Genomic DNA, 23,997 nt, shown 5'->3' on the forward strand with positions numbered 1-23,997 from the left:
CCAATCACAGAGCAGGAAGCGCGTATGACTTCATCCAATCACACGGCAAGAAAACTGCTTCACGTGAGTGCTGTTCCAAAGTTGGATGCTTCTGGAAATAATGTTAGCTTTTCGTTTAAATAAATGAATAAATAAATGTTTCGATTAATCTTCAGTAAATTGAACCATGAGTCTGCGAGCATTTATCCAAATAATGTTGTATGAATAAATAAATATTTTTTTTAATTAAATAAAATAAATGTTTAACTTAATTTTCAGTCAATTGACTCAGTAAGTGCAAGTATTTCTCTAAAGAATGTTTATGAATGAATGAATGAATGAATTGATTAATTAATTAATGTTTTGCTTAATCTTCAGTAAATTGACATATAAGTGCAAGTTTTTCTCTAAAGAATGTTTTTAATAATTAATTAATTGGTTAATGTTTGCTTAATCATAAACCATAAGATATCAACTTACACAATAGCAATCTGCTAAAATAAACTATGAGAACAACAAGGACAGAACCAGAAAAAGAAGGCAAGCTGTATCTAAAATATCAGGCTAGCTAGTAACATTACCTAGCATTGTGTAGCTTTCCCTTTAAAAAGTTTCAGACTTGTTGCATGTACACTGCTTTGCTAAAATAACTGAAGCTATGATATTTTATCAAAGCCTAGAATGAAAATTAGGAGAAAGAATGAACAATTAGCTAGATGTGGTTCCTTTGCTGCATGACTTAAGTGCTTTTAGCACCTAGTTTTACAGTAAAGTTAAAGCTTTTGCATGTTTTATAGCTGTTATTACAGCATATTCACAGCGATGTTACAGTGTAATCTGCATTTCTGTAAACATACAGTAATACCAAAATATATGGGTATGGAGCAACATAACATATTGTTTGGATTGGATTTCCTTTTACACCATGACAGCTGACCCTTTTATACCTTTTAATGTTTGTTAACTCGGTAATATCCTAAGGTCAGTAATGTATACATCAACTGTAAGAATTAACGCTGACGGGTTTTTTGTGACTTTTGATAGCCTATGGTTTTGTCTCATGTGAAAGCAGTCCAGAAGTCAAGACCAATGAAGAGCCATGAATCACGAAGCAGAAAGATTATTATTGGAGTGTGTATGGTTATAAGAAAAGAGATTGAGAGAGAACTAGCTCTATCTTATCAGTTAGGGCGCACAGTGATTTAATGGTTAGCACGTTCGCCTCACACCTCCAGGATTGGGGGTTTGATTGTGCAGAGTGTGTCTCCGGGTACTCCGGCTTCCTCCCCCAATCCAAAGATAATCATGGTAGGCTGATTGGCATGTCCAAAGTGTTTGTAATGTGTATGTGAGTGTGCCCTGCGATGGATTGTACCCAGTGCTCCCTGGGATATGCTCCAGGATCCTCGTGACCCTGTAGGATAAGCGGTATAGAAGTGGATGAATGGATGGATGGATCTTCTCCAGTTACTATTTGCACTACATACGTTTGAGCACCAGATGGCGGTAGCGTGTTTTAAAACATCGAATAATGAGTTGTATTTGAAAAACGTTTGTGAGGAAAGTCTAATTACTTCAGAAAGTTAATGTTGGCGTCACTAGAATTTTAACTCAGTAAACACGCCGTGCTGTTTACCCTGCTTTTGTGTACTTCCGGTTTCTAAACCCGGAAGTGTGAAAAGAGTCCCTTCTAGTTTGTTTACATTCCTTCTCCAGAACTGACCCGCTTGAACAATAATCTCCCTGACAACAGTGGACAGTGTGTCGACAATTTAACGATTTGCAGCCGTTCTTTGTTTTTTAAAGGTATTGTTTAAATGCTGGATTTGTTATTTGGTTATTTAGATTTCACATTCATTTCACATTTTATTTGAGTGTGTTAAAGTGAAACCAGTCTGTTCACTTTCACTTTATGATGGAGCAGCAGCTCTCAAAGTTTTTGCAGGTTTGGGTTTTGCCTTTAAGTGTAAAAACAAATTTTATCATTAGACACTATCCAGCTACTCAAATATTAGGCGTGTTATTTAAATGTGTACGATAATATTCTAGCTATTTATTGCAGCCACAAAACTTTTTAGTTTCCACAACTTTCCAAGGACAGAATACATTAGGTCAAAAGTTGTTTATGAAGTTCTGGATTAAACCTGTTCAATTCAAGTGACCAGTCAAAGACTAATAACTATAATCATTTTAAGTTTTTAAAATTTTAAGATTTCCACCATTGTTACAAAATAAAGACAGTCTTTCGTCCTTTACAGGACCGCAATGGATCTTCAGGAATACTTCAGAAGGATCGGGTTCGGCGGGACGTACGAAAAACCCGATCTGGCCACACTCCGCACCGTCCACGAGCTGCACGTGATGAGCGTTCCCTTCGAGAACCTCAGCATCCACTGTGGAGAGAGGAACACCATGGACCTGCAGATCATTTATGAGAAGATTGTGAGAAACCGTCGTGGAGGATGGTGCTCTGAAAACAACCTGCTCTTCTCCTGGGTGCTGAGAGAGATGGGCTACAAATACACCACGCTGGGCTCTAGAGTCTTCAACACGCTCAAAAATGACTTCAACCCCTTGGATTCACACCTCATTAACATGGTGGAGATCGAAGGCAAGCCGTATATCGCAGACGTGAGTTTTGGAGTGTCCTGCCAAATCTGGCACCCGTTAGAAATGATCGCAGGGAAAGATCAAGAGCAGCCGGCGGGGATTTTCCGCCTGTTGAACGACGGTGAGAGGTGGATGCTGGAGAAGACTGGAAGGAAGCCGCTGGTCCAGAATGAAGCCTTCACCAGTTCTAGCCTTGTTGACAAGCGCCTGACGAAGACGATATACTCTTTTGTGTTAACACCACGCGGGATTGACCATTTTCTGAACACAACCGAGTACCTGCAGACCAGCCCCGAGTCTCTGTTCACCCAGAAATCCATCTGTTCCCTCCAGACCCCCACTGGATTCAGAGCTCTGATTGGTTGGACCTTCAGTGAAGTCACATTTAACCCTGAGGAAGACACGGACATCATCGAGATAAGAGATGTATCTGACAGCGAGATAGAGACTATACTCAAGGAAAGGTTTAATATCGTTTTGCTTAAAAAACTGACACCAATAAACAGCAAAGCTGCATATAAACTGTAGGACATTTATAACACATATATCTAAAGACCTCGATCAGGGCATCCCAAGCTTTTTTGGTGACCCCAAATGGGCATTATGATTTTTCTACCACCCCAAGCCTTGATTGCTGTACATATTTTTAATCATTTATATACCAGTAGCATATGTGTAACATAAGTGACTATAAATGAAAGGAGCTTATGTTACTTGGCACAACTTTGTTTGAAAGAGCACTTCGAGATAGTACCTTGCCTATCAATTTCTGTGTTTAAGTAATTAGTGCAAACTGAATATAAAGTTCAGATGAGGTTCAGTGTGTGCCAGAATGTAATGAGTCCAGGAAAGAATTCTGGTTAAAGAGGAATATGGTGTCAGGAAGAAATTGCAGGCAGTGATTACGCTTTCAAAAATAGCTCTGTAAAAGTGTATAAGGTTAATGTAAGAAATCTGTACTGTTATTATGTATGATGTAAAAATGTTCATGTAAGTGTGGCTTGTTTGATCGTGACTCCCAGGAACATTACAAAATTGTAACCTACAAAATCCATCTTCATAGTTAGAGTGATATTCATAATCTTACTTTGCACAAACCAAAAAAAAAAATCAGTAAATGAATGAATAAAACAAAACAGGACACTATGAGTTTTCTTGTGAACACTTTTGTAAATCAAGTGATCCCACATGAGTCATATGCCAGAGTCATGTCTCCCTGCAGTTTCCCACTGAAGCTAAGCATGAATGAACCTGGCCAGTACCTGGATGGGGGATCTTGTAGGGGAAACTAAGGTTGCTGCTGGAAGTGGTATTAATGAGACCAGCAGGGGGCACTCACCATGTGGTCTGTGTGGGGTCCCAGTATAGTGAAGGGAACACTACAGCACTGTTATTTGAATGAGACCTTAATCTGAGGTCCTGTCTCTCTCTGGTCATTAAAAATCAGAGGACACTTATAGTAAAAGAGTAGGGGTACAGTCCTGGCGAAATTACCCCATTGATCCTTCTCTATCATGTTCCTGTTTTACATGTTATAGAACGTAGATCGATTAATGTCACACGTCATTACGCCCCCCCACGCCACGCCGTCTGACGTTCCCTCTAGAATTTCACGTATCGACATACAGTTTGTCTTTGTTATGGGACCGTATACAGTTTTGGTTGTTTAATTTTAAAAATTTTTTACGTAAGCTTCAAGTGCAGTTAATTATTAGTCGTGCTATACGTGCAAATAGACGACTGCTTGAAGCCGTGGGCTGCGTCCCAAACCGCGTACTTACCGTCTATATAGTAACCAAAATACATGTATTTCACTTCCTACTATATAGCCGGTAAGTACGCGGTTTGGGACGCAGCTCCCTCGTTCGCCGTCAAACGGTCGAGCGCTGCCGTGTGTGTACGTGTCCTGTCACAGAATGCGGTGAAAACTCCCACACGACGTTAATAGCGTGATTAAGGTGTGTACGTGTCTGTAACGCACGTCGATAACGCGACTAAAACAGGAATACTCCACACGTCTTAATTCCATTTGTGTTTACTTCGAGTGTGACTTTAATCGGATTAAGGTACTAAAAAATTGCAGTTTACGTGCTAGTTTCTTAATCAGAGTATCGTCTTAATCGGGTTCATACTGGAATATCGTTGTCCGTGTAAACGTACCGAACGAGTCCTTGAAACGTGGCTGGTTCTCGGCACTTTGATTGAATACTATATACATTTATCAATAGTAAGTTTATCAGTGGTAAAACCTTTTAAATTTGCCACTGAAAGAAGACTGAACGCTTCATTTCAACACTTTGAGTGCAAGATTCAGGGCACTGTATGAAGACAGACTAGACAAATACTCTAAATACTGTAAACTAAAACAACTGCCCACGTGCTTTATACAGATTATTAGAAATAACATCTGTTATATAACAGTCATGATGTAGGTAGTTTATAAAGTTTTATCATAACTGTATCTAAACATTAGCTTTAATCTATACATTAGCTGCAAGGGTTAACCCTGTCTCTTTTTTTTTTTTTTTTTTTTTTTACAAAGTCTTATCACAACTATATCTAAACATTAACTGCAATCCAGTGGTCCGAGGGTTAACCTTGTGTGTTCACGTTCTTTCCTCCGTTTTCAGACGGATTCGCCAGCTTGAACATTCTCCTTGACAGTAGTAGACAGTGTGTCAACACTTTGTAGTGAAGGTATGGTTTAAATGCTGGATTTGTTATTTGGATGGGTTTCACATGCTGTTTTACTTGAGTGAGTGATCGAGTGGAAGCGAAAGCCGTCTGTTCACTTGCGCGTTCTGATAGAGCAGTGGTTCTCAAACATTTAGCAGCTGTAGCTGTGACTTTAACTGTAAAATAAATTCTACGGACATACTCCCAACTATTCAGATATTAGGCAGTTTATTTAAATTTGAACAATAATATTTTGGCTATTTACTGCAGCTATGAAGCTTTTTATTCATGACATTTCAGACAGAACACATTTGCTCCAATTTGACATTATTTAGAGGGAACTTGTTTTTGAGATATTAAGTTTTGCATTAAACTCATTCGATTTAAATGACCAATCAAACAGACTATCAATTTTCAACCAAGCTAGATTTTTCAGAATGGTAACCCTTAATTGTGGCTGTGTACAAGTATATTTTGAGGAAGTTGTCTGTTCTTTCGTCCTTTACAGGACCGCAATGGATCTTCAGGAATACTTCAGAAGGATTGGGTTCGGCGGGACGTACGAGAAACCCGATCTGGCCACGCTCCGCACCGTCCACGAGCTGCACGTGATGAGCGTTCCCTTCGAGAACCTCAGCATCCACTGTGGAGAGAGGAACACCATGGACCTGCAGATCATTTATGAGAAGATTGTGAGAAACCGTCGTGGAGGATGGTGCTGTGAAAACAACCTGCTCTTCTCCTGGGTGCTGAGAGAGATGGGCTACAAATACACCACGCTGGGCTCTAGAGTCTTCAAAACGTTCAAAAATGACTTCGGCCCCATGGATTCACACCTCATTAACATGGTGGAGATCGAAGGCAAGCCGTATATCGCAGACGTGAGTTTTGGACTGTTGTACCAAATCTGGCACCCGTTAGAAATGATCGCAGGGAAAGATCAAGAGCAGCCGGCGGGGATTTTCCGCCTGTTGAACGACGGTGAGAAGTGGATGCTGGAGAAGACTGGAAGGAAGCCGCTGGTCCAGAATGAAGCCTTCGCCAATTCCAGCCTCATTACCAAGCGCCTGACGACGATGCTGTACTCTTTTGTGTTAACACCGCGTGAGATTGACCATTTTCTGAACACAAGCGAGTACCTGCAGACCAGCCCCGAGTCTCTGTTCACCCAGAAATCCATTTGTTCCCTCCAGACCCCCACTGGATTCAGAGCTCTGATTGGTTGGACCTTCAGTGAAGTCACATTTAACCCTGAGGAAGACACGGACATGTATGAGATGAGAGATCTATCTGACAGCGAGATAGAGACTATACTCAAGGAAAAGTTTAATATCGTTTTAGTTAATAAACTGACACCAATAAACAACAAAACTGCAAATAATCTGTAGAACATGGTGTGTACACAATGTGCAGATTTTTGTATAAGGCCCTAGATCATATTCTCAGTCTTTTTGGGCAAACAAACCCAATTTTAATATAGCTTTACACAGATTATAATCTGAAAAGTGGGCCGTCGTTCGCACCACAACTCTGCCACACATGATTCCGCTTGTAAATCCATATTCAGTCATCGTTTCAGCATATTTATGTTAGTTTTCATGACTTCTGTTGCTCCAGTGAGTCAAAGTAACTAGGGACAACTTTAATTTTCCCTCTGACGGAATCTATAAAGGTTCCAGATAAAACCTTACAACAAAGAGTTTTCCTATTAAATGTGTTTTGGGTATTTTGTAGAAGCTAAGAACCCTTAATTATCCAATTAAACCTTGAAGAAACCTTTGTGTATGTGTGTGTGTTAATTGGTTAGGTGTGTGCTACAAGTTACAAATCTTTAGCTTTTTCTTAATACCGAGAACCTGTCTTTTCAGGAAAGGAATGCAAGATGAAAATTTCTAAAGATTTGAAAAGTCTTAAACCAGGGGTGTCAAAATCATTTTAGTTCAGGGGCCACATACAGCCTAATTAGATGTCAAGTGGGCCGGGCCAGTAAAATCATAGCATAATTACCTATAAATGAAAATAAGTCCATGTTTTTCCCTTTGTTTTCATGCAAAGAAGTACAAGTATGTCAGGAAAATCTTCATATTAAATGAAATATCCTTTTACAAAACATATCATGAACAACCTCAGATTTCTTAAGACAAACATGTGCAATTTGCTTCTGATTATCATTAACATGTGTGCGTTGCAGCTGGTCACAGTGTTTGTACAAATGCAAAGGAAAAAAACTTTAAGTCACAGGTGTTTGAAACTGAAAAATAAAGTATTGCACTTTAAAATTTATGGCACTGCATGAACAATAGGATTCCACCAAACCCAACTCTTTTGTAGTGAAGCTGTTGACTAACATTAAATTGCACATTTTTTAACTATTACTACCACAAGGATTCATTTTCACAGAACTGTATTCTTTAAGTGCAATCAGTGTCTGAAGCAGCATTTTAAAGGAGTTGGTCATGTCTAGACTACTTTGTTTTTGACAAAGACATTTTGGCTAATGAGGGTGTGGGGGCGAGTAGAAAATAGGTTAGACTACACCGTACTAACAAACAGCAGAAGGCGCATTGCTGCCATCTGCTGTTCGGTCTGAGTCCCAGAGTTGTGCCGCGTTTTCTACGCTGACTAAAACAGTGCGCCCCTAGTGGATAATTTAGGGATAGCATTTTATTAAAAATTTGTAGTTCGTGTCTTTTATGCATTTTTCATTTTCAAAATTCATCCTGCGGGCCGGATTGAACCCCCTAGTGGGCCGGTTTTGGCCTGGGGCCGTACGTCTGACTCCCCTGAGATAATTCACATAAGTTTGCACAACTGTCTCTAAACATTACTTACAATCCAGGGGTCAAAGTATTAACGCTTGTCTCTTTCCAAACACAGTTTGTTCAAGTCTGTTCTCATTCCTTCTCCTGACTTCAGAAGAATTCAGCAGCTTGTACAACCTCCCTGACAACAATGGTTGTTTGTGAAGGGTTTTTTTCTCGAAGGCATGCCGGACTTGTTATTCAGCTTTATTTTGCGTAAGGAAATAGCAGCTAAAGTGACACCTGTTTGTTCACTTCTACATCCTGATAGTTAGAGCTGCTAATGTTTTTCACTTCTGAGCAGTTTAGCCCTTCATCGTGGCTGTGTACAGTGTGATCTCTACATTTTAAAACAGTTGTTTGTTCTTTTGTCCTTTACAGGACCGTAATGGATCTTCAGGAATACTTCAGAAGGATCGGGTTCGGCGGGACGTACGAGAAACCCGATCTGGCCACGCTCCGCACCGTCCACGAGCTGCACGTGATGAGCGTTCCCTTCGAGAACCTCAGCATCCACTGTGGAGAGAGGAACACCATGGACCTGCAGATCATTTATGAGAAGATTGTGAGAAACCGTCGTGGAGGATGGTGCTGTGAAAACAACCTGCTCTTCTCCTGGGTGCTGAGAGAGATGGGCTACAAATACACCACGCTGGGCTCTAGAGTCTTCAAAACGTTCAAAAATGACTTCAGCCCCATGGATTCACACCTCATTAACATGGTGGAGATCGAAGGCAAGCCGTATATCGCAGACGTGAGTTTTGGACTGTCATACCAAATCTGGTACCCGTTAGAAATTATCGCAGGGAAAGATCAAGAGCAGCCGGCGGGGATTTTCCGCCTGTTGAACGACGGTGAGAAGTGGATGCTGCAGAAGACTGGAAGGAAGCCGCTGGTCCAGAATGAAGCCTTCGCCAATTCCAGCCTCATTAACAAGCGCCTGACGACGATGCTGTACTCTTTTGTGTTAACACCGCGTGAGATTGACCATTTTCTGAACACAAGCGAGTACCTGCAGACCAGCCCCGAGTCTCTGTTCACCCAGAAATCCATTTGTTCCCTCCAGACCCCCACTGGATTCAGAGCTCTGATTGGTTGGACCTTCAGTGAAGTCACATTTAACCCTGAGGAAGACACGGACATGTATGAGATGAGCGCTCTAGCTGACAGCGAGATAGAGACTATACTCAAGGAAAAGTTTAATATCGTTTTAGTTAATAAACTGACACCAATAAATAGCAAAGCTGCATATAAACTGTAGAACATGGTGTGTACACAATGTGCAGATTTTTGTATAAGGCCCTAGATCGTATTCTCAGTCTTTTTGGGCAAACAAACCCAATTTTAATATAGCTTTACACAGATTATAATCTGAAAAGTGGGCCGTCGTTTACACCACAACTCTGCCACACATGATTCCGCTTGTAAATCCATATTCAGTCATCGTTTCAGCATATTTATGTTAGTTTTCATGACTTCTGTTGCTCCAGTGAGTCGGAGTAACTAGGGACAACTTTAATTTTCCCTCTGACGGAATCTATAAAGGTTCCAGACAGAACCTTACAACAAAGAGTTTTCCTATTAAATGTTTTGTTTGTTTGTTTGTTTGTTTGTTTGTTTGTTTGTTTGTTTTTTTGGTGGAAGCTAAGAACCCTTAATTATCCAATTAAACCTTGAAGAAACCTTTGTGTATGTATGTGTGTTTGTGTGTGTGTGTGTGTGTGTGTGTGTGTATGTGTGTGTGTTAATTGGGTAGGTGCATGTTACAAGTTACAAATCTTTAGCTTTTTTTTAATACCGAGAACCTGTCTTTTCAGGAAAGGAATGCAAGATGAAAATTTCTAAAGAGTTGAAAAGTCTTAAACATTGGCTCATGAACGTTAAGGCGACGGAATACGAATCTAACAGCTGTTGTGTAAAGATTACAGAAGTTAGTAACTTATTTCATGCACATTTGATGTTGAGTTATATAATCATTTGGTCCAGACTCGATGCCAATACGGTAAGACTTTCAAAGTGTAATCTATCACATGATGTGTCATGTGGCGACTAAAAAAAAAAAGGACTGTGTTTGAAACAAACTGTACATGACTCTGTATTTAGCTCTTTAGAGCAGATAATACCGGATTGATAAAGAGGTCGAGAAGGGAAGGGAAACTTGTGAATAAAGGATGTTGAACTAAAAATAATAATAAAATAGCAATGATGGGTCAGTTTACAGGTCTCTGAGTGTCTTAAAAAGCCAGTTTTGTTCATGATACCATTGAACATTGAATTCATATTTGCACAAAATTAACATTAAAACAGCTTTTCAAGAAAGGCTCCTTTATTAGATTGAAATTATTGCAAAAGAAAAATGTTCTTCTGGTGATGAAATATAAAGGTTTGTTCACATGAGGCTTCATTTTATTGTTTAATCCAATGACTTGGGTTTTTTTTTTTTTTGTTGGTTTTTTTTTTTTTCAAATCAAAAGGTATTATATTTAATATTGACGTTTTATAATTTATAATAATTTATCGTGTTTAATCCAAAAACTCAAGAAAATACCATTAATAATAATAATAATAATAATGAATGGACCATAATGTATAACATATTTAATCAGAAATGACATTTTTAAAAGTTTCTTAAATTACATTTTTAATATATACAATAACACGGCGTTCATTTTATTCTGTAGGGTTTTTTTTTTTTTTTAACGCTTAAATTGAAACACAGACTTTTTTATAGTTAGTTTATTAAGTATACCGATAGTAAAACAGAAAAACGTTGCCACTAAATTTTTCAAACGATTCAGACTAAATTATTCTATACAGAGATTTAACAAAACAAATGTTAAAGCATAGATTAAAACTCTAAAACTGTCAACCATTTGCTGTGTACAGACTTTGGAAATTACATAATCATATTACCAGAGAAATGGTGCGATAATTCACAAAGTTTGCACAACTGTCTCTAAACATTACCTACCGTCCAGGGGTCAAATGGCTAACTCTGTCTCTTTCCAAACATGGTTTGTTCTAGTCTGTTCTCATTCCTTCTCCTGACTTCAGAAGAATTCAGCAGCTTGTACAACCTCCCTGACAACAGTGGTTGTTCGTGAAGGTTTTTTTTCCTCGAAGGCATGCCGGATTTGTTAATCGGCTGTATTTCACTTGAGTAAATAGTAGCTAAAGTGATACCTGTTTGTTCATAGTTAGAGCTGCTAATGTTTTGCACTTCTGAGCAGTTTAGCCCTTCATCGTGGCTGTGTACGGTGTGATCTCTACATTTTAAAACAGTTGTTTGTTCTTTCGTCCTTTACAGGAACGTAATGGATCTTCAGGAATACTTCAGAAGGATCGGGTTCGGCGGGACGTACGAGAAACCCGATCTGGCCACGCTCCGCACCGTCCACGAGCTGCACGTGATGAGCGTTCCCTTCGAGAACCTCAGCATCCACTGTGGAGAGAGGAACACCATGGACCTGCAGATCATTTATGAGAAGATTGTGAGAAACCGTCGTGGAGGATGGTGCTGTGAAAACAATCAGCTCTTCTCCTGGGTGCTGAGAGAGATGGGCTACAAATACACCACGCTGGGCTCTAGAGTCTTCAACACGCTCAAAAATGACTACAACCCTTTCAATTCACACCTCATTAACATGGTGCAGATCGAAGGCAAGCCGTATATCGCAGACGTGAGTTTTGGAGTGTCCTGCCAAATCTGGCACCCGTTAGAAATGATCGCAGGGAAAGATCAAGAGCAGCCGGCGGGGATTTTCTGTCTATTGAATGATGGTGAAACTTGGACGCTGCAGAAGACTGGAAGGAAGCCGCTGGTCCAGAATGAAGCCTTCGCCAATTCCAGCCTCATTGACAAGCGTGTCACGAAGACAATGTACTCTTTTTTGTTAATACAACGTGAGATTGACCATTTTCTGAACACAAGCGAGTACCTGCAGACCAGCCCCGAGTCTCTGTTCACCCAGAAATCCATCTGTTCCCTCCAGACCCCCACTGGATTCAGAACTCTGATTGGTTGGACCTTCAGTGAAGTCACATTTAACCCTAAGGAAGACACGGACATCATCGAGATGAGAGATGTATCTGACAGCGAGATAGAGACTATACTCAAGGAAAAGTTTAATATCGTTTTAGTTAATAAACTGACACCAATAAACAACAAAGCTGCATTTAAAATGTAGGACATGGTGTGTATACAATGTGCAGATTTTTATCACGTATCTCTAATGATCTAGTTGTTCCAGATGTTGTGCAATATGAAATAAGTAGGAATAAATTCTATTTTAAGATGTAGCAACCAGAAAAATCTACAGAGATCACTGAGCTGACATCACGGTTGTTCTTTTTTTTTTTTTTTTTTTAATGAGGATTAGCCACAAATTAATACAATAAGGCCATAACACGTTAAAGTCCAAGATTAATATTTTGAGGCAGTGCCAAATATCTCGTGGCCAAATATCTTATGGGAATGTCATACTGAATATGTGGCCTCATATCATCTTTATGCACCGTTGCAAGACTGAAATAAAGTATAATATTACCGTACATCTCTATGCTTATGTTCCTGTGTCCAAAATTCTATTGATTTCTTTCTCGCACTCATTTAAAAATGCAATAGGTGTCACAAGTCAATTACTTCATGGCCATTAAATGGATCTCGAGAAGCTTAACTTTTGGCCTCAATATATTAATTAATGACCACACTTTATTAAAAAAAATAACCACCATATCACGTCAGCCGCTGCATAGAATTCAGCTGAATTTACTACTATTTAACTGCTGATTCGTTTATTGGAATTTCACAGTTGTTTACATAAATTCTAGCCTAATCACACCAAAGGTTCAAACAATTAGTGTCGGCAATTATATGTCTACGAAGTAAATGATCAAATAATAAAATTTCCACTTGGTTAATATTTGTTTTGATCCTTGTGCATAATCTTTCCACGGACTTCAGACACATTCAGTCAGCGGTCTGTTACCTGGACCGGATCTCCCTGATAAGTAGTTTTATAATTGTCCAAGCAAGGAACACAAAGACGTACAAACTCTTTAGAACAAGCAGAAGGTATTAAGTTTCGTTTTAATTGACCGCATATAGATTTAATAGAACCTCATCGGTAGAACGTTACTTTACACATCCACCACCCAAATTTATCATTCTTCAGTAACCGCTTTATCCTGGTCAGGGTTGATTGCGGATCGCCTGTCCTGGTAACGTGGGAGAATTCAACCTGGATGGGATGCTAATCCATCGTAGAGCACCAGTCACACTTACATTTGTACACTCATTCAAACCCATGGGCATTATTTAGTGTAGATAATCTGCATGTTTTAGGACAGTAGAAGGAAACACAGAGGAGAACCCAGAAGAAACCCATGTGTGCATGGGGAGAACATGTGAAACTGGACAGATGGTAACCTGAGCTCAGGATCGCAAAAGGAACCCTGGAGATGTTAGGTGGCAATACTCATGAAGTAAGTTTAATAATGACATGGGATGGTTAATAAAATAGCTAGTACCGTTCTCACCAACTATTCCTGACTCTACTGGATTTTTCTCTGTGAAGAAAAAGGGAGAGATCTCCAGTCATGCACTAATTGCAGGGGGTTAAATTAATCAAGTATTGGTATCCTTTACTACTCTTCCCTACAGCTCTAGAACAGCTCAGAAACACCAGCATATTCATCACCTTTAATCTCCAAAATGCTAGCAATACGATTAAGGACTGGTAATGGTTTTAATGCTTTGTTGATGGTTTTAATGGTATTTGTAGTGGAAACCATTTGAATTTCTGTGATGGTTTCTATTGTTTTGGAGGGTGTGCTGAATCATTGGTTAGCATGTTCGCTTCACACCTGCAGGGTCGGGGTTGGATTCCCACCGTGGCCCTGTGTGTGTGGAGTTTGCATGTTCTCCCCGTGCTGCGGGGGTTTCCTCCGGGTACTCCGGTTTCCTCCCCCAGTCCAAAGACATGCATGGTAGGTCCAAAGTGTCTATAGTGTATGGATGGGTGTGTGAGTGTGTATGTGATTGTGCCCTGTGATGGATTGACACCCTGTCCAGGGTGTACCCCGCCTTGTGCCTGATGCTTCCTGGGATAGGCTCCAGGTTTCCCCATGACCCTGAAGGAAGGATAAGCGGTATAGAAGATGGATGGATGGGTGTGCTCAATACTTTGTATAAGTAAGGACTTATACAAATTAGAAATTATACAGAAATTGCACTACCATTAAAGAAGTGTGGGCTCTCTATGAAATATTTACATAAATAAACAAATGAATACTTATTTAAAAAAAACATTACAAGCTTGTGATGTTAAGTATTAAATCCATTAAAAAAAATAAAATTAAAAAAACACGTTGACCTGTTTACGTTAATGTTTAGTCATGCGCATATGGTTATATTTCAGCATGCGCCTAAGTGTGCATTACTGACAGCCTTGAACGCACCGGCGGCGCTTTAAAACGTTACGCAATCACGTTCTGTCCAATGAGAGCAGAGCTTTCGCTTGAGCCGTCGCGAGGCCTGGAACTGTGAGGAACCGGGTGCAGAGCGATGAACTCTCTAGAGCAAGCCGAAGGTATTAAGTATTATACGTTTTAAATGACGCCACGTAAATTTGAAAGCCTTTTGTCCACCCGACGTTCACGTTCGACTGAAACGATGTTATTTTAAGACGACACGGGAAAGTTAACCGCTGCTTTCATGAGCTAATCCCATAGCTAGCAACAAGCTAATTTAACTGATAAAAAAAAAAAAATCCAGATGTTGTCATGGAGACGGTTAGAAGACATAACGTTAGGAGCGAGTGTTGAGAATGCAAGTCTAACGTTGGTGTTTGTGTGATTTGGAAACAATGTGATGACAACATGGAGTGAAAGTGTGTGTGTGTGTGTGTGTGTTCGTGTGTGTGTGTTCATTTCCTTACATCAACACGCCCTGAAGTATTTTATTCCTCTCACCCCAGCAACCTACCAACCATTATTATTATTATTATTATTATTATTATTATTTTAAATTAAGAATGATGTCATATTGTTGTTGTTTTTTTAGCCATTTATAGTTACAATTAGTTATCACTTACATTACAGCAGCTGTAAACAGTCCTTCCCTCACTACCATCGCTTTTCTCTGTCTTGACGTAAACAAGACGGCAAAGAAAGGGGAAAAGTGTAAACTCCTCCGTCCTGAAGACTCGAGCGCTGACACTGGAGACTCCTTCCATAAATGCGGAATAAACATCTCTTCAGAGAGTAAATGTCACTTTAACTTCAAGCCTTAGAATATGTGTCTGGCATACAAGTCCATGTGAACGAGCCGTTACTAGCGACACGATAACGTATGAGAACCAGAGCGTTAATAATACAAAGCTGTGATTTGCTGTTATAGAAAATGAATCGACGCCTTCTGACCAATCAGAGTCCAGAATTTCACAGCGGTGTGGTGTAAAGGCGTTCATTTGTACGCAAATGTAGTGTGTCGTGGATTTTTTTCCTTCACTGTCACGAATAACAAAATGGACAAATAGTGTATGTTAACTTATATACCAGTCCCTCCGGGATTTTGTGATTTAGCGTTCGCAGAAATGAACGCAAGATCGAGCAGACTCCGCAGTATTCGGAGGAGCGTGCAGTTTTTTCCTAATTACAGATTTTCCGCAGATCCGGGTGCGTTCAGCCAAAGCCCTCTTCGATTCGCGTGCGTCGAACACGAGTACGGCTAGAAGGTCTCGTTTACCAACAAACTTAACTGTGAAAGAGTGGAAAAATTTAATGCATCCATTATATCCACTATATTTCTAAACAGTACATATTTGCCTGATATCATAATGTCTGGTTTATGCTCCTGAAGTTCCTTTTGGGTCGTAGTAGGTGTGAGATCCATCTGTAAGAATAGATCAAATAAATGATAAATATTCTTGCACCATATGATCATGTTCCTGTCCTGTTTATATGCTAATCTTTACTTTCTTTTTCTTCTTCTTCTAGATCTGAAGGCTTTTGAGAGGAGACTAACCGAGTATGTATCCTGTCTGCAGCCAGCTACAGGCCGGTGGCGAAGTAAGTCACGCCATCTTCACGAAAGCTTCACTACTGGCAATAGTTTTTCACTTGTTTAATGCATAGTACTGCTACAGAATTATAGGCATCCTATATCATATACACATACACACTCCTGGTCAAAAGTTTGTGGACACCCGACTGAAATGTTTCTCACGGTCTTAAAAACCTTTTGATCTGAAGGTGTGAGATTAAACGTGTGAAATCGGTGTCGTAGAGAGAAATATAATCGTGCCGACGTACTCGTTTCTTTCATTAGAAAACTAACATTTTATTTACAAAGTAATGTATTTTTTTAAACGGACGACTATACATATATAAGGGTCTAACAAGGTTATGAAAAAAGGTCTTTGTGGCATTAATAACCTTCGACTCGTTCTGTTTCTTTCCAGTGATTTTGATCGTGGTGTCAGTTTGCACAGCGACCGGAGCTTGGAACTGGTTAATAGACCCAGACACTCAAAAGGTGAGAACAAAGTTAAAGCTAACGATAACGAGCGATGTTAATCGTCTTATCCTCGCAGAGCTAAAGTCATTTCCCTGTCCTCCACAGGTGTCCTTCTTTTCGTCTTTATGGAATCATCCGTTTTTCACCATCAGCTGCATCACTCTCATCGGCCTGTTCTTTGCTGGAATACACAAACGCGTCGTCGCACCATCGATGTATCCTTATTCCATATGAACGATGCACACCAACGTTTAAACCCGAATTCGGTCTCCGGAAATATTTACATTAACGCATAAAATGAAATGAATATATGTTACACTTATGTAACAGGCATAGATGTGTGATTAATGGACAGGGCAGAGGTTTGTACGCAGATCAAACTAATCAGCAGTGGACAAATCATAACTGCGCTGGCCTGGTCCGGTTTAGTTCTCCAGAAGTCCAATTAACGACCCCAAAAAAAAGCAGAAGCTAACATAATTTAACTAAAATGTACTAAGAAGCTAATATTGTGAAATAATTGATGTAGCAAAAGTCTTTACTCTGTCCTGATAACAATCTCTCCCTGGTGATGAAGCATCATGTTTTTAAAATTTCTTTGGCTCAAATTTAGTTAGCTTAATTAATCTAGATTAGTTAATAACAACAGCCAGTAAGATTCGTGTAGCGTTGACGTGTTGGCAGTTATAATAACCTCCACTCTTCTCAGAAGGCTTTTCACTAGATTTTGGAGCGTAGCCGTGGGGATTTGTGTTTCCATTCAGCCACAAGAATAATATAAATATAAATAATAATAATAATAACGCATGGCCTCTTAGGGCTTCCGTACTTCCTCTCTGATTCTTCCGCGTTTTTTTTTCCCCCTCATGTCAAGAGTTTTTCCTCGATGCTGCCACCTCTGGCTCGCTCATCAGGGATCTGTATCTACATCCGGAGTTCTGTAAAGCTGCGTCTGGACATGTGTCTGTTGTTAATAGTGCTGTGGAAGTAGAGTTTTACTTTATACTCCGGTGACCGTTCTATCAACAAGCCTACTGAACCCGCGTGTCCAGCAGGCAGCTGGTTCACTGCATTCGTTTAAAGAAGATTTCAATGAAAAAGTTATTTCTACCAGCGGCTGTTTCTTCATTCTTTCCTTCCTTGACTCTGACGCAGTATCGCTGCACGCTGCCGGACAGTGCTAGCAGAATACAACATGTCCTGTGATGACGTGAGTGATGGAGCATCTGTTGTTTTTATCCTTCACAATTTAAAAAACTCGTGACTTTTTTATTTTTATTTTGATGATGTCTCTCTGCTTTGTTCTAGACGGGGAAACTTATCCTAAAGCCACGGCCTCACATCCAGTAGCTGATCTGGAGCTGAATGTGTGGTGTTTTTGTTGTTTTGTTTTTTTCTTCCATTCTTTTTTTTTTGCTTTTTTTTCCCCCTTCCAGTTTTGTTGAATGACTGCTACCGTCTTTTTAAAAAGCCTCTCCCCCCACCCACACACACACACACACACACACACACCACAGTTTTACTTTACACCGTACATGAAGTGTCTGTATTTCTAATGCTGTTCTTTTATTGTGTACCCTGTGGAAAGTGTTTGCTATTTTAAGCAAACAGCTTAACACGGTAATTATTAAATACGCAGATCTCTTAATACGAGAACTTTATACATCTGAAAGAGACTCGGTTGCGATCGGGAGGTTTTGTACCATCGATATCGTTAAAAAGCTACGCCCTTACAGATAAAGAGTCTTTTTTTAAATTGTAGATTTGATTTTATGCATGTATACAGTATTTAAAACCAGATGTGCTGCTTTGTTTTCTATATTTGTAGGTTTTGAAAGAACATTTCTGATATCAATAATAAAACGGCTTCCTTTTTTTTTGTGACGATGTTCGAGAGAGACGTCGAGTCAGAGTGAGTTCATGTCCAATCCTCCAAGAGTTTTTAAAGAGTCTCCTATAAAATCACTAACGATACCTCGGTATTTTTAATATTTCCAGAACGAGAAAAGTATATTGTGACATAATTGATCACAATATTGATATTGTAACGGCATATCGCCCAGCCCTGGCATAAATATCTGGTGATGTTAAATGACCACAATAGCAATCGTTACAAAGCTTCTTTACTTAGTCATATATTGTGTAGATTGAAGAATACGATCATCTAAAATCGAGATAAATACATATTCACACAGTCTCCCTCTTGTCTTACTGTATATTTCGCTGTGTATAAAAATTCTAATTTCTAGTTTGTCTCCCGTCAGTGTCCCTCTTTGTACTGATAAGGAAGTCTCCTGCTGTGAGATCTAGAGACCGAATAACCCGAGTGGGACGGAAGGAAGTCGTGCAGCTCTCCTGAGAACCTCTTTAGCTGGTCAATATGGACGTAACCTGTAGAGGAACCACATAGGAAACATGTCGTAAACCCAACCTCACAAGAGATCCTGAATTCTAAATAAGTCCAGGTGCAAATATGTATAAACCAGGTGTCGTTGTTTAATTAATAAAACAACTAATTGTTTCAGGGTGGTAACAGTAAGTCCGCTTGAGTACACCACCGTTTTGTTGATTAATTTCCGTTAACAGTACACCTCATCCTTATTTATTTGCATCTGCTTTGTGACATAAACATCTTATATTGTGCTTTAATAGCCCTAATTATTGATGTAACTTAATAAGCAATATAAAGTAGGGAAAGATGCAAAAGAAGTTATACACTCATCATCCAATTTAATAGGAACACCTGTGCACCTGCTCATTTATGCAGTTATCCAATCAGCCAATCATGTGGCAGTAGTACAATGCATAAAATCATGCAGATACAGGTCGAGAGTTTCAGTTCATGTTCACTTCAAACATCAGAATGGGGAAAATGTGTGATCTCTGTGACTTTAACCGTGACTATAGAAAAATGCCAATGTGGCTTGTGCTATAACTTCTAATAGCCTTGCTAAATTACGTACAGCCTGTGAGCTGGCAGAAAGAAATCCAGGCCCATAAAGTGAGCTTCTATTACTGTATAGAGATCAGTTCTAACCTTTATCTAGCACTCCTGATCCAGATAAGCAGGTCCTTAATTATTGGTAAATATTTCTGTATTAGATTCTAGTTAGAACCAAACTATGTAGTTTGTATACATACTGTAATACCAAGGAGAACGGTTAGGGAATCCTACATCTCCATGACGTGTGCCAGCTAAACGTAAACATCATCTGATTAAACAAGTGTAAAGTAAATACCTGAGACCATGTTGTTTACAGGATAGAGCTGCGCCTCACAACAGACCGATTCGTCTGTTGATGGAGATGTGTTCATGCGGTTCTCCTGCCTGAGAGACGCATTACCATCTAATTTAGCATACTATAGCTATCTATGCAGAGGTGTACTACTTAGCCTTGGCGTTTACTATATTATGAAACACCTTTATTACTTATTGAGGTAAAATCAGGGAAACTACTCAATGCTGGATCATCATTACAGAAAATATGATCAATATGATACCCACGTAAGAAAGTCTTGCATACCTTTTATTTCTTTTCTCTGTCTGACTTCCTTTAGCATCAGGCTGGATGTTCAACATCTGCCCAGTGCTTCTATTTCCATGTGGCGTCTTTAATAAATGAGGTGTGAGAGAAGATTTACGACCAATACTGATCAATAGAAATAATGTTATACAAAATAATATACTCACAGTCACTCCTAGCATCTCATCCTGCTCCCATATAAACCTTCCAATCTTGGCTTTCACCTCTAAACACAATCGGGTATCAAAAAATAAAAAGGGCACAGTAATAACAATTTACAAGGACTTGAAATCTGAAGTGATCTCCTTAACCAGGACTTGGTAAACATAACTCAGCCCACCTCTCTGTATAGAAACAGGAGGCAGTAGATAATGACCAAGTGGCACAGATTTGGTGCTCCGCCGCAGCCTACAGGTGGACAGGTAGGCGCTGTGAAATACCGTGGCTCTGTCCATCACATACTCATCACTCACGTGGATCCTAAAACAACATGTGCAGAATTGTTTAAATCGAATGAATTTGTCACAAGCCAAGCTGTAGTATGTACGTCCTACTCTGTACATGAATATACACTTAAGTTTCCAGTTTATCAGTACACCTGGCTAATTACGACACTCATCAGCCATTTGAATTTCCATACATGTATGTTTATGTGGGTTTCGTCCGGGTTCTCCAGTTTCCTCCGACTGTCCAAAAACATGCAGGTAGGTCGATTAGCTTTGCTAAATTGCCCCCAAGTGTGAATAAGTGTGTGTGTTGCCCTGTGAAGCACTGATAACCCATCCAGGGTTAAGTCATCCACCTTGCACCCCGTGTTCCCGGGATAGGAGCCACCTTCACCTCCACCCTCACCAGGATAAAGCACTTATTTGGGAGGGAATGAATGAATAGTAGAAGTATGTGAACTGAAAATTTGTACATAGCATCAGACAATCTGCAGGTAATACGTGTATACCTACATGATCACCTATACAGTAAGGTGTCGACGTGTAAGTTACCTGATGATGTAAATGTCTATGAATGTCAGGTTTATACTGCTGTATGAGGTACAGACCAACATATTGGCGTTGTATAGAGTTTAAATTTAGCATTTTAACCTTGAAATAAATGAATAAGGATGTAAATGTGTGTATTCCTGTACAGGTGAAGCCTCCGAGTTACCTTTTCGTGTCAGGACAGGAGGCCTCGTCACTGAAAAGATAATCAGCTGTTTTCCAGTCGGAGATAACGCCGCCCTCAGACACTGAAAAACATCACATTTACACGTTTTTACGTCATTTATATGGAATTATAACTAATTTAATATCATGGTGGATGTTTTGTTTTGCTATACGAATGACTATGCTAGTTAGCTAGCGAAGACGAATATGTTTAAGCTAGCTGGCTATCCCTCAACTAGCTTACCCCAAAACCTGGGAATGTCTCTCTTTACACTGTCTGAGAACCAAGCTGTTTTGTTTTTAAACATATTTCTTTACTAAAATGTGTTCTCAAACAGCTGTTTAGTTCTAAATCGTTGGTTTTGACTTTCAATATGTATTTCGGCTAAATCATTTTCAACGAACTGCTCGTGCTAGCTACGGGTTGTTTTGTTGTTGTTTGTTTGTTTGTTTTTACACAGATGTAGAAATAGGACGATGAAAAGTCAGTTTTAGGTCAATTAGCACGTTGTGGTGTAAAACTTAAAATGTTGAAACGTCAAGGATCATGATAATAGTAAATAAAAAAGAGTAAACGGATAAATAATAATAAAATGGATTTAATATAGTCACAGGGATTAAGCTCGTGCACGTCTAATACAGCTAAGTGTACAGATAGAATTCATATTTACTCTGTTTGTGGTATTATATATAGCCGAAGTGTTTAAATATATTGTTGTTTTGTTTTGTTTTTTTGCTCCTGCCATGATACATGAAATACACACCCCGTCCACTTTATTAGGAACACCTGTAGATTCATGCAGTTATCTAATCAGCCAATCATGTAGCAGAACTGAGCATTTAAACAGGTAAGGAAGACAAGGGAAGATGTTTAGTGCTTCTGCTTCTCGGAAGGTGCTTGAAAAAAGGGTTCAAGTAGAGAATAGGTGAGTCACAGGTGATCTAATAGGCATTGCCTATAATAATGCCCATATAATGCCTATAATAGGCATTCACAGGTGAGTGTTAACAGGTAAGGAAGGTACCATCTCCTTAAAATCACATCTGTGCAAAAGCTTAAGGTCTTAAACCAAGGTGTTTAAACCTCTTAAATTGATGCGGTGACTCTATCAGATAAATTTAATATCTGTATGAAAGCACAGTGAACATGATCAGTGTTCGCACTCTTTACACAAGGCCTTGAGAAAGAATACGTGTATATGATCAGGATAATTTACAATTAATGATTCGTTCTTTATTGGGATTTTAGTGCTTAAACTTGAAGCTATTAAGTGATTGTGGAGCACAATAACAGCGGTAGATTTGTTGTAGTGTGCACTTAAAGCCTTTAGATGGGGCTGTTGCATTGTGCAAAATTTCTAAACATAGACAGTGCTGGTAACTGAGCATGTTCATACAATTCATACAATTACGAATCATAAAATTCGTAAGCATATACATGTGTTTTAAGAAAAATAATAAGTGTGTTCCAATACTTTTGTTTATTTTTCCTGCTTAGTCCTTTTCATTAAGTACAACAGCCATGTGTGTGTGTTAAAAAGGCGCTATATAAATGGAGTCTTAATGTTTTTGTTTGTTTGTTTGTTTTTACAAAATTGACTCTTGATTAAAGACAAAGTTAGAAAACTATATCTATATAAAGTGTATTACTTTTTACACACATTAAATATAATATACACTTAATATCACTATTTGAATTTGCCTCATGTATTTTTGCTCCACCAGAGACCTCTGGCCGACAAGGGGACACTGGCCCAAACGTGGGCTTTGGCCCAAAGTATCATTTTGAGCAACCATGGTTTTCTGCCCAACAAGAGGTGGTAATGCCCAACCAGGGGCTTTGCTTAACAGGGTTCTCTGCTCAACATAGCAATTTGCCCAGCCCTTTGGTTTGCCTAATATGACTATGCTTTAACAGAGACCTCTGCCCAACCAGGGGTTTCTGTCTTTCATGGGGCTTTGCTCAACCAGGGGCACTGTCCAGCCAGGGGCCTCTGCCAATCAGAGGCTTTGTCCACCATATGGATTTGCCAAGCCAGAGGTATTTGTATATTAACCCCTAATGTGGGGTTTTGCCCAACTGGGGGCTTCTGCCTGACATATGGCCCAGCCAGAGGCCTCTACCCAGCCATGGGCTTTGCCCAGCTAGGGGCTTTGTCCATCTAGGGGCCTCTGCCCAGCCGGGGCTTTGCTCTGCCCAGCCAGAGGCTTCTGCCCAACATGGGGATTTACCCAACTGAGATCTCTGCCCAAGCAGGGGTTTCTGCCTAATGTGGGGCTTTGCCCAACTGGGGCTTTCTGCATAACATATGGCCCAGCCAGAGGCCTCTCCCCAACCAGGGGTTTTTGCCTAATGTTTGGCTTCTGCCTAACATTTGTCTCTGCCCAGCCAGGGGCTTTGCCCAGCTAGGGGCCTCTGCCAAATCAGGCTTCTAGCTAACATATGGGCCAACCAGGGGCTTCTGCCTAACATTTGACTCTAACCAACCAGTGGCTACTGCCCAGTGTAGGGCTTTGCATAACCAGGGGCTTCTAGCAAATTTGGGGATTTGCCCAGCCAGTGGCTTTTGCCTAACATGCTGAACCAGGGAACTATGCCTATCATGGGGCAGCAATAATGTGATGTTCTAATGTAATGTCATTGTGGATTATTTGTGTTTATTGTGGAATTCACACTGGTTGCGCGTGACAACACGTGCGTTGCCTCTATTTAAGCTATTTGTCACTTG

General features: G+C 39.8%; 7 protein-coding genes across 12 annotated transcripts in view; 5 read left to right on the top strand and 2 right to left on the bottom strand.

Annotated features, from left to right (window-relative positions):
• abcc12 (ATP-binding cassette, sub-family C (CFTR/MRP), member 12) overlaps positions 1-2,670 on the bottom strand; it is a 27,706-nt gene extending 25,036 nt beyond the window's left edge. For both annotated transcript variants that reach the window (XM_017458796.3, XM_017458795.3), the window contains exon 1: positions 2,661-2,670. The gene's annotated coding sequence lies outside the window, so the exon portion shown is untranslated. The remainder of the gene's footprint in view (positions 1-2,660) is intronic.
• LOC108259371 (arylamine N-acetyltransferase, pineal gland isozyme NAT-10) overlaps positions 1-3,735 on the top strand; it is a 6,058-nt gene extending 2,323 nt beyond the window's left edge. The window contains exons 1-2 of one of the 2 annotated variants that reach the window (XM_017458798.3): positions 1,532-1,785; positions 2,238-3,735. In XM_017458798.3, the coding sequence (XP_017314287.1) occupies positions 2,245-3,117 (873 nt within the window). In that variant the 5' untranslated portion in view covers positions 1,532-1,785; positions 2,238-2,244 and the 3' untranslated portion in view covers positions 3,118-3,735. Of the gene's footprint in view, positions 1-1,531; positions 1,786-2,237 lie in introns of those variants that run through there. The other variant, XM_017458799.3, reaches the window with a different exon arrangement.
• A 1,482-nt stretch (positions 3,736-5,217) lies between these two features.
• On the top strand, positions 5,218-7,036 carry ary1 (arylamine n-acetyltransferase pineal gland isozyme nat-10). Its single transcript, NM_001200898.1, is given in 2 exon segments — positions 5,218-5,286; positions 5,774-7,036. A coding segment is annotated over 1 exon segment (873 nt). The 5' UTR covers positions 5,218-5,286; positions 5,774-5,780; the 3' UTR covers positions 6,654-7,036.
• A 1,082-nt stretch (positions 7,037-8,118) lies between these two features.
• Positions 8,119-10,282, top strand: LOC108259370 (arylamine N-acetyltransferase, pineal gland isozyme NAT-10). The gene is made up of 2 exons (XM_017458797.3): positions 8,119-8,282; positions 8,448-10,282. Exons 1-2 carry the CDS (start codon positions 8,218-8,220, stop codon positions 9,325-9,327), a joined length of 945 nt encoding a protein of 314 aa, XP_017314286.1. The 5' UTR covers positions 8,119-8,217; the 3' UTR covers positions 9,328-10,282.
• A 754-nt stretch (positions 10,283-11,036) lies between these two features.
• On the top strand, positions 11,037-12,617 carry LOC108259233 (arylamine N-acetyltransferase, pineal gland isozyme NAT-10). 3 transcript variants are annotated; one of them, XM_017458513.2, is made up of 2 exons: positions 11,037-11,162; positions 11,374-12,617. In XM_017458513.2, the coding sequence occupies exon 2, from the start codon at positions 11,381-11,383 to the stop codon at positions 12,251-12,253; it is 873 nt and encodes a 290-aa protein (XP_017314002.1). In that variant the 5' UTR covers positions 11,037-11,162; positions 11,374-11,380; the 3' UTR covers positions 12,254-12,617. The 3 variants fall into 3 exon arrangements, with proteins under 3 accessions (XP_017314002.1, XP_017314003.1, XP_017314001.1); XM_017458514.3 differs by having other exon boundaries at positions 11,046-11,189; XM_017458512.3 differs by having other exon boundaries at positions 11,062-11,226.
• A 1,953-nt stretch (positions 12,618-14,570) lies between these two features.
• Positions 14,571-18,482, top strand: cnep1r1 (CTD nuclear envelope phosphatase 1 regulatory subunit 1). The gene is made up of 6 exons (XM_017458517.3): positions 14,571-14,656; positions 16,065-16,136; positions 16,529-16,602; positions 16,690-16,799; positions 17,740-17,794; positions 17,893-18,482. Exons 1-6 carry the CDS (start codon positions 14,632-14,634, stop codon positions 17,932-17,934), a joined length of 378 nt encoding a protein of 125 aa, XP_017314006.1. The 5' UTR covers positions 14,571-14,631; the 3' UTR covers positions 17,935-18,482.
• Positions 18,483-18,707: 225 nt separating this feature from the next.
• On the bottom strand, positions 18,708-22,017 carry terb2 (telomere repeat binding bouquet formation protein 2). 2 transcript variants are annotated; one of them, XM_017458516.2, is made up of 7 exons: positions 21,940-22,017; positions 21,270-21,351; positions 20,449-20,588; positions 20,276-20,334; positions 20,109-20,194; positions 19,824-19,912; positions 18,708-18,975 (listed from the first exon to the last, which is right to left on the bottom strand). In XM_017458516.2, coding segments are annotated over exons 1-7 (588 nt in total). In that variant the 5' UTR covers positions 21,941-22,017; the 3' UTR covers positions 18,708-18,844. The 2 variants fall into 2 exon arrangements, with proteins under 2 accessions (XP_017314005.1, XP_017314004.1); XM_017458515.3 differs by lacking the exon at positions 21,940-22,017 and adding an exon at positions 21,513-21,691.
• Between the last annotated feature and the right edge of the window lie 1,980 nt (positions 22,018-23,997).

Source organism: Ictalurus punctatus, chromosome 27, assembly GCF_001660625.3.
Source record: "Ictalurus punctatus breed USDA103 chromosome 27, Coco_2.0, whole genome shotgun sequence".
Lineage (NCBI taxonomy): Eukaryota > Metazoa > Chordata > Actinopteri > Siluriformes > Ictaluridae > Ictalurus > Ictalurus punctatus.